A 9,758-nucleotide genomic window follows, 5' to 3' on the forward strand; every position below is an offset into this window, starting at 1 on the left:
TGTGCCATTGCACTTGAGCGTCGTTAGTCGGTCATCTTTACAGTAAGGGCGCTGTCTTTGGTGCGGGAGCACATTGTTTTTATGCAATGTGATTGCATCCATTCCTGACTCAGTCTCAGAGCCAGCATGGTTCTCTCTCTCATACGTCATCAATTATTTAAGAGGGCGACTCTTTAACGAATGAGAAGTGTCGGCAGAGGTCAATATGGGAAATAGCAGCGGGGGATAAAATAAGAGCAACACCAATCACGCAAGGAAGAGATGGGGCGGGGGCTAACGAATCAGTTAACTCGGGCGATATCGATTCGGTACTGAATCGGTTAAATTTTAATCACAGTAAGACACGTGTGGAAAAATATTAAAAATTTAATATATTTAAAACTACTTTTTGGCATTTTTTTCATTTATTAGAAAATAGTCGGTTCAGGTTATTTGTGTCACGATTTTCCACCGATACGATATGTATCGGGCGATTCAGACCGATAATGATAACATTGTTGGGGGGTTTTAGTTGCGGGTTTTCTGTTTCTTCCATTTCATTTATTATTGATGTTTTTTTTTTTTTTTTACTGAGGGATCTTCGGTAACGAAGATGGTGGGTGCGTATGATATGGTTAGTGAAAAGAGAGTTACTTTTTTCTCCCTTCCATTGAGGGACTAAGATAAGAAGCAAGGAATAAGATTGGGCTTCTGGTTATGCTTCGAAGACGACATCCCCAAAAGGTGAAACCCAAATGGGGATGTTCCATTATTATTAAGGGAGTTGCAAAAGAAGAAGAAGAGAGAGAGAGAGAGAGGGTTTCATTCAGATCACAGAAGAAAAGCTTCCTCTCTGGAATGTTGAAAGCTGGAGTTCTCCGACATGGCTTTTGTTGGAGCTGCTCAGATCTGGTGAGAGAATAAAAGGAAACCCCCTTGCATTTCCATTTTTAGCGTATTTTTCGGAGGGAGATTGGTTGAGCAGAGTCGATGGAGGCGAGTGCTGGGTTAGTTGCAGGGTCTCACAACCGGAATGAGCTCGTTGTCATCCGTCAAGAAGGCGAATCAGGCGTAAGTAGCCCAACCTCCCAACCCCATTTCACCTTTTCCTCTCTCTCTCTCTCTCTCTCTCTGTGTCTGTCTGTCTTTTTGTTTTTCTTCCCCCTATTTTTTATTTTTTGGGTTTTATCAGTTACGGCTTTTGGGTAGCCAGCATTGTGGGGATTTCTGAATAAACTGAGTCTTTATGCTTCGTGGATTCTTGTTTTGCATTTACGTGGGTGCAGCCCAAGCCACTGCAACAGTTGAGTGGGCAAATCTGTCAGATTTGTGAAGATGATGTTGGTCTAACTGCGGACGGTGAGCTCTTTGTTGCCTGTAACGAGTGCGCCTTCCCGGTTTGTAGGACCTGTTACGAGTATGAGCGAAGGGAGGGGAGTCAGGTCTGCCCTCAATGCAAGACCAGGTTTAAGCGCCTTAAGGGTAAGTGGCTTTCAGACTTTGATTTGTTCTTTTTGAGGTGATTTTTTTTTTCTTCTCCTCCCCCTAAGAGTAGATGTTCTTTAGATGACGGAAATGATGCTGTTTTGCGCTCTCTCTCTTTTTTTTTTCCAGGAAGTGCAAGAGTTGCTGGTGATGAGGAAGAGGATGATGTCGATGACTTGGAAAACGAATTCAATTTTAATGGTCGGGGTAGGGAAGATATGCAGTACCTTGCGGAGGCTATGCTTCAGGGTCACATGAGCTATGGTAGAGGTGGAGATACGGACATGCCACAAGTGGTTCATACAATGCCACAAGTTCCCCTGCTTACCAATGGGCAGATGGTAATCACAAAACAAGTGTTTTTCCTTCTTACTTACCTTCTGGGTTAAGTGGGTTTTGAGCAATTGAGGAGTTGTGGCTTTCAGGTTGATGACATTCCTCCTGAGCAACACGCATTGGTTCCTTCGTTCATGGGAGTCGGGGGCAAAAGAATCCACCCTCTTCCTTTTGCAGATCCTAATCTTCCTGGTATGCATACTATCAGAGATCATCCCATACGTTTCTTTTCTCCCCCTCCTATCGTTTTTATTAGTAAAATGAAAGCGTTCTGTGTCGTTACTGAGGCAGTTGTGTAATTTCTTCTCCAGTACAACCCAGATCCATGGATCCTTCCAAAGATTTGGCTGCATACGGTTATGGGAGTGTCGCCTGGAAGGAAAGGGTGGAGAATTGGAAGCAAAAACAAGAGAAATTACAGGTCATGAGAAATGAAAATGGTGGCAAGGACTGGGATCCCGATGGTGATGGACCAGATCTACCACTGTAAGGACCTCGAAACCTTGAAAGCATAGAACGACGCCTTTATTTTTTGTGATCATGCATTTGGCATTGATAGTCTTCCTGAACTTATTTCCTTGCATAGATCATTTTCCAAACTTTAAATACTTGGTGAGCATAGAACAACTCCTTTATTTTCACAGTCGTGCACTCGACATTTCTACTCTCAAATGGATTTCCTTGACGGATCATTTTCTAAAGCCATGAGAACGTTCCTAGCAGAACGTTCTCTTAACTGAGCGGTTCCATGTTTGGATTGAAGTGCCATTAGTTTTAGAACTAGGAAAAGGCATACAGTTTCAGCTTTTCTGATACCTGATTTAACTTTTTGATCAGCATGGATGAAGCTAGACAGCCCTTATCAAGGAAGATTCCTATTCCATCCAGCCGGATTAATCCCTACAGGATGATTGTCATAATTCGGCTTGTAGTTGTTGGGTTCTTTTTCCATTATCGAGTCACTCATCCAGTGCCAGATGCTTATGCGTTGTGGCTGATATCAGTGATATGTGAGATCTGGTTTGCCATCTCTTGGATTCTTGATCAGTTCCCAAAGTGGCTTCCAATTGACAGGGAAACTTATCTGGATAGGCTGTCTTTGAGGTGAGTGTTTCACAAAGCAACTGCCATGTTCCTGTTGCTTTTCTGGTTAGGTTGGTCTCCGTTTCTGACTGATTCCCTTCTTTAGATACGAGAAAGAAGGCCGGCCTTCTCAGCTTGCACCAGTGGACTTGTTTGTGAGTACTGTGGATCCCTTAAAGGAGCCACCTCTTGTCACTGCAAACACCGTTCTGTCCATTCTTGCTGCCGACTACCCGGTGGACAAAGTATCCTGCTATGTTTCTGATGATGGTGCCGCTATGCTAACGTTTGAAGCATTATCAGAGACATCAGAGTTTGCGAAAAAATGGGTCCCTTTCTGCAAAAAATTCAATATCGAGCCACGGGCACCAGAGTGGTACTTTGCACAGAAAATTGATTATCTAAAGGATAAGGTCTTGCCATCATTTGTTAAGGAACGAAGGGCTATGAAGGTACTGTAAAACAATTTTGGTCCTATGTAGTTTTGTTTCTCTTCTTTTGGCTGAAGAACTGAATGATTGATTGGATATGCAGAGAGAATATGAGGAATTCAAGGTTCGGATCAATGCTTTGGTTGCAAAAGCACAGAAGGTTCCTGAAGAAGGATGGACAATGCAGGATGGAACTCCTTGGCCTGGAAACAATGTCCGAGATCATCCTGGAATGATTCAGGTGTGCATTTTTGTGGTCTAAATAAAACAGTTTTGTAGTGCTCGTCTCTTTGGCTGTTCTATATTTCTAACTTGTTTGATATGGAGAAATGCAGGTTTTTCTAGGCCAGAGCGGGGGGCGTGATACAGAAGGAAATGAATTGCCACGCCTTGTGTATGTCTCTAGGGAAAAGAGGCCTGGCTTTAATCACCACAAAAAGGCTGGTGCCATGAATGCTCTGGTAAATAAGAGGTGCTTTATTTTTGTTTTCAAGTCAAGAAGACAAAACCTCTGTTTTTGACTATTTTACTGGCAATGTGTGTTATAGATTAGAGTCTCTGCTGTGCTCACCAATGCACCTTACCTATTGAACTTGGATTGTGATCACTACATCAACAACAGCAAGGCTCTTCGAGAGGCTATGTGTTTCATGATGGACCCATTGTTGGGAAAGAAGGTTTGTTATGTTCAGTTCCCCCAGAGATTCGATGGTATTGATCGACATGATCGATATGCAAATCGAAACATTGTGTTCTTTGATGTAAGCATCCTTTGGATGAAAACTTGAGTCACTTCTTTGATTTTTTCACTTTTTTTTTTGAATCTTTTGACTCAAGCAAAATGACCTCAATGTGTGGTGCAGATCAATATGAAAGGTCTGGATGGAATTCAAGGTCCTATTTATGTTGGCACTGGCTGTGTTTTCAGAAGACAGGCACTCTATGGACATGATGCTCCCAAATCGAAGAAACCACCCACAAGAACTTGTAATTGTTTGCCAAAGTGGTGCTGTTGCTGCTCAGGAAGGAAGAAGAAGAAGGCTACAAAGGCAAAACAAGACAAGAAAAAGAAGACTTTCAGGAAAGGTGATGCAGTTGTGCCAATGGCGAAGTTAGAGGGCATTGAGGAGGGGATTGAAGGTGCGCTCTTCTTTTAGATCAAGTTATGCTCATCATGATCAGATCTTATAAAGTGGCAATCTCGTTCTTTTTTGTTTCTATCAGATCTAGTTATTTTCTGTAAATTCAGATGATTCATGACCCATTTCTCTTCTTGTGTCTCCATTTTTTCTTTTCTTTTTTTTAATTCAGTCGTGCTCAAATAATTTATATAACAAAAACCTGTACTAGAATAGAGGTAATATACACATGTATAAGTTTCTTTTCCACGGATGCTTTTATCAGATTATAGACCTCTATATGGTGATCGTATCGGATGCTGGTCCTTGCTGCTTTCGTTTTTTATCATAATTAGATGATGATCTTTACTTTCCGATTTTGAATGTACTTTGCTAAATTGAACATTTGATTAGGCACCGAAAGTGAGAAATCAGCTCATGCGATGGAGCAGAAGTTGGAGAAGAAGTTTGGTCAGTCTTCTGTTTTTGTTGCATCTACTCTTCTTGAAGATGGTGGCGCCCTGAAAGGTGCCTCCGCAGCTTCTCTGCTGAAGGAAGCCATTCATGTCATTAGCTGTGGCTATGAAGATAAGACGGACTGGGGAAAAGAGGTAAGCCTCCACATGATTTTCTCCATCCATGCAGCTATTTATTAGTTTTATGTCCTTTTTTTTTGACAATTAAGCTCTATTGACCAAGCATTTCATGCACCTTGTGTCTAGGTGGGCTGGATTTATGGTTCTGTTACAGAAGATATCTTGACAGGTTTTAAGATGCACTGCCATGGATGGCGATCCATATATTGCATTCCATCGAGGACTGCTTTTAAGGGGTCTGCACCTATCAACCTTTCAGATCGTCTGCATCAAGTGCTTCGATGGGCCCTTGGATCCGTAGAAATATTTTTGAGCAGGCACTGCCCTCTTTGGTATGGATATGGTGGTGGCTTGAAATGGCTGGAGAGACTTTCTTACATAAACGCCACGGTATACCCATGGACCTCAATTCCTTTGCTGGCGTACTGTACACTGCCTGCCATCTGCCTCCTCACTGGGAAGTTCATCACTCCAGAGGTACAAACATCACCAAAACTAACTCTCCAAGTGATGCCAACTGTTATCCTGCTTAATAATGTAGGATTTGTGTATTAAATGCTCTTTCTTCTACTCTTTGCAGCTCAGCAACATTGCTGGCCTGTGCTATCTGTCGCTTTTCATTTGCATTTTTGCCACTGGCATTCTGGAAATGCGGTGGAGTGGTGTTGGTATTGATGACTGGTGGAGAAATGAGCAGTTCTGGGTTATTGGAGGCGTCTCTTCTCACTTGTTTGCTGTTTTCCAAGGTCTGCTGAAGGTGCTTGCCGGTATCGACACCAATTTTACTGTTACGTCAAAGGCTGGTGACGATGAAGAGTTCTCGGAGCTGTACGCATTCAAGTGGACTACTCTGCTGATCCCTCCGACTACGCTGCTCATAATAAACTTGATTGGTGTTGTTGCCGGTATCTCGAACGCTATTAACAATGGGTACGAGTCATGGGGGCCTCTTTTTGGCAGGCTCTTCTTTTCCTTCTGGGTGATCGTTCATCTCTACCCTTTCCTCAAAGGTTTACTTGGCCGGCAGAACAGGACACCCACGATCATTATCGTCTGGTCCATTCTTCTTGCCTCAATTTTCTCCCTCCTGTGGGTTCGAATCGACCCATTCCTTGCCAAATCAAATGGGCCTGTGTTGGAAGAGTGTGGATTAGATTGTAACTAGTGGGCTAGCGGGAGCTTATCACAAGCCATTCTGTGCGGTTCCTTATTCACTCAAAGTGAGTAGTTGATTTATTTTCCATTGATGTGGTTGGGAATCTGCAGCTGTAGATATAAATGATCAGGCTATATTTTGCATTCCCTATGGGTCCGGCTCAGATAGCACCAGTCCATCAAATTCAGCAGCCGACGGTAGTTTTCAGCGGAGGGACCTGTAAGAAACATGTATGTTTACTGTGTGCAGCTCCTTAATTCTTTATTAGTTGGTGATGGGAGATGAAGGGTCAACGTTGTTCATGTATTATTGCTGTTGATCTCTTTTATATTGATTTCTTGGGAATAAGGGCAAATCCTGCCCTGGTTGGAACGCTGAGAAGAAGACTTAAAAAAGTTTTTAGATCAGCTGGTGTGTTCTAGTCATCATTCCTGCTATTTTGTAGCTACACATGGCATTGCCAGAAAGCTAAAATCAGGACAAGTTTTGTGTTTTATCTTGCTAAATGTGGCTCCATAGTTATATTCGTTTTACGGTGGCTCTCTCTCCAAATGTAGTGTGTGTGTAATAAGCTGCTATTCTTCCCATTGTCATAAACCATGTAAGGGTATATATATGATATTATACATGTTCCAACTGTTTTCATGTTCGATTTCTGTTATTCTTTGATCGCCTCATTAATGAGCCATCTACCACAGGGAATCCTACCTACAAAGACAAGGGGTGGTCCGATTTGCAACTTGTCTTGTTGCCGGTAATTTTTCTTTTTTATTTTTTTCCACAGAGAAAGCGGCAGACCCCTACCAGTTATACAACATTACCATTGGATTCAAAGGTTCTTTCAGCTTCATGAAAATGACTCCTGTTAATTGCAATTGCTTTTGGGAGAAAAACTGTGATTGTTTTAGGAAATTGGAGTTCACCTAAATACCATTCAAAAGCATCTCTACCGAGACAGAGAACCTGAGAGTCTGCTTTTCATTTCGTTTAAAAACTGATGCCGGACCACTTTTACAGGAAAAAACAATCTATACTCGTATCAGCGAACCCATTGAAATTCTTATTTTCACCGTAAAAGATATCTGTCTGCTTGCCTATTATTATCATTATTTCTTAGCTTTTAGTTTTCAACCGTTCCTATAAAGAAAAGGGACGCATCTCCACTGATCTCAACTGTAAGCAGAATAAAACAAAATCCTTTTAGGGGTGGGGATGGTTTGGTTCCTAGAACGTTGATGAGAGGTGCTTTATTGTTTTACGGTTCACTGTATTGACAGATAACACCGTAATGCTCTCGTTCTGCCCTTTTATGCTCCTTCAAAAATCGGTTCAGATCTATCATAAAACACTTCAAATTATGCAGCCAAACAAGGAAGAATCAGAAAAAAATAAAAATAAAACAGCGTTTAGAGACTGCAGAAAGCCGTCTGATTTTCATCGAACGTTTTACTTGTTTGACTATACGTATATCACATGCTGTTCGCTTGTAATAATGTAGTAGGAAATAAGAGATAGGTGTGAAGTGGAAAAGAAAGAAGGGTTGCATGTGGGCCCACTATAATGTACGCTTCTTAACCCCCACGATAATGAGTATGACAACAAATAACTTCCTATCTATGAAAGCAATAAAGGCAAGTTCAAAGTTGGGCTCTTTTCAGAAACATTAACAAAGTTATCAAGGATACCACAGAGAGGGTGATGATAATTTAGACCCTCCACCGCGGAGACAGCTGGCCAAGAATTGGTACCTACTGACTTAGGTTCAAAGGTGAGAGACATAATTAGGGATGGCAGTGGACTTGGGGAAATTGGGGCCCTGCCCTGCCCTACCCCGCCTCTCGCCTCATTTAGACCCGGGATGGAGGACATGAAATGAGGATGGAGGTTAAAATTAAAACCCGTGCAGGGATTTGAGACGGGGACCGTGGTGGTGGTGGTGGTGGCGGTGGCAGTGGAGACCTTGTTCCCCACCCCCATTCCTAGCCATAATCATATTCTCTTGAAAAGTTTAGAAAATGAAAATGAAAATGAAAAAGAAAAGAGTAAAGAAAGACAACTCCCCCTACAGGGGCTCTCATATCTTAACTAGAGGCAGCTATAGTTTGCCACCTAACATGAGAAGACTATGGTTTAAAACGGTATTCCTTTGTCGTAAGATCAAAGTTGGATGTACCAACGAGGTGGTATCCCATGTTGTAAAGCGGGGTCCCGTGTCAAGCTGAAGGCCCAGGATTGAATCCTTCTGCAACATGGGGCTGCTGTTGTTCTAGTATTGGTCTGCCTAATAACCCTTGTTTTCGAAAAAAGATTTGTTTGAGAAAGAAGATCTATTTTGGGTTGAACCAAACCCCCCCTCCCCCCATCTTGTGTAGTAATTATTGATGCAGATAGAAAGTCCTAAGTCACACTTGAAGCTGATTGATCACAACAGTTGGTATATCTATTTCTTAATTGAAAACAGTTTTTCTTGAATGGAGAAGATTGCGATTAAAGAGTCACAAAGCTTAAGTGTTAGGCTTTGCTAGTTGAGAGACCAGCTTGCTTATAAAAAAAAATAGATCAAAGTTGGATGTAGACTTGACAGCGTGATTGCGTTTTTTTTTACCTAACCAAAAAGAAAAAACAATCCTCTCCTCTCTCTCTACCTTATGGACAACACCTAAAAAACATCTGTACCATGTTTGTTTTTTCAAAATTATCCTTATATTTCAAATCTTAGTCCAAATGTACCTTCCGTCGTATGACCTGCTGTCCTTACCTTACGGTCCATACACCAATGTTGTAAGTAATAGGTATTGGCCATGAATCGTTTGGCCAACGATTCAGGTGAATCGTTCTGAATAGACTAAAAAATAATTAAAAATATTTTGTGTCAATCAAAACTTGACAGGTGTTAAAACTATTAAAATAATATTAAAACAATAATTTTAAATAATTTTTTTACATTTATTAAAAAAATAGCGTAAGTACATCTCTGCATGATGGGTTTTGATTTTAACCTCTATCCAAACCAGACTAAACCCGTTTCTCCCGACCCACTGTCATCCCAAATGAAATGAGGAACCTACCTAACTAACTACTGAACTTAGGGAAGAGATGCCAACTTGTGTATTTAAGGAGGACATAAATGTGGACCGTTGCATCACATGACAAGGGGAGGGTTGGCGTGGGACATGCCAGATGAGGCTGACACGTACGGATGTACGTAGAGCTCCAAGTTGAGGCGTTTGGTCTATCTCACGCACATGCGGTGGTGCAGGGAAACCACCCTCAACCATTAATAGCCAAGCTGGTGTTAGGCAGACCCTTAACAGATATCGCTTTAAGCCCTATGTGTCAGAGGGATTCGAACCTGGGCCTTCAGCTTTGCACAGGAAGCTGTAGGCGTCCACAAGTGAGGTAGATCAGGTTATTTTGAAAATAAGCATTTTTTATCATCCAAACATCGGGGCCGTCCGTTTAACTGTTGCGGATGAATGCCACGTCACTATTAGCTTTTTGGTTAACTGCATCAACTGTTCACTTTTTTTAATGCGAAAAAAACAATTAAAAAATATCTATCGGAGCCCGGAAA

General features: G+C 41.8%; 1 protein-coding gene across 1 annotated transcript; it reads left to right on the top strand.

Moving 5' to 3' along the window:
- Positions 1–649: 649 nt before the first annotated feature.
- Positions 650–6,833, top strand: LOC149828041 (putative cellulose synthase A catalytic subunit 5 [UDP-forming]). The gene is made up of 14 exons (XM_090019830.1): positions 650–1,050; positions 1,266–1,461; positions 1,594–1,805; positions 1,890–1,992; positions 2,112–2,286; positions 2,638–2,904; positions 2,990–3,335; positions 3,418–3,555; positions 3,650–3,775; positions 3,863–4,075; positions 4,178–4,454; positions 4,847–5,043; positions 5,155–5,505; positions 5,609–6,833. The coding sequence occupies exons 1-14, from the start codon at positions 970–972 to the stop codon at positions 6,191–6,193; spliced, it is 3,267 nt and encodes a 1,088-aa protein (XP_089875956.1). The 5' UTR covers positions 650–969; the 3' UTR covers positions 6,194–6,833.
- The last annotated feature ends 2,925 nt before the right edge of the window (positions 6,834–9,758 follow it).

The sequence above is a fragment of the Nuphar pumila genome, chromosome 10 (genome assembly GCF_984573655.1).
Source record: "Nuphar pumila chromosome 10, dmNupPumi1.hap1.1, whole genome shotgun sequence".
NCBI lineage: Eukaryota > Viridiplantae > Streptophyta > Magnoliopsida > Nymphaeales > Nymphaeaceae > Nuphar > Nuphar pumila.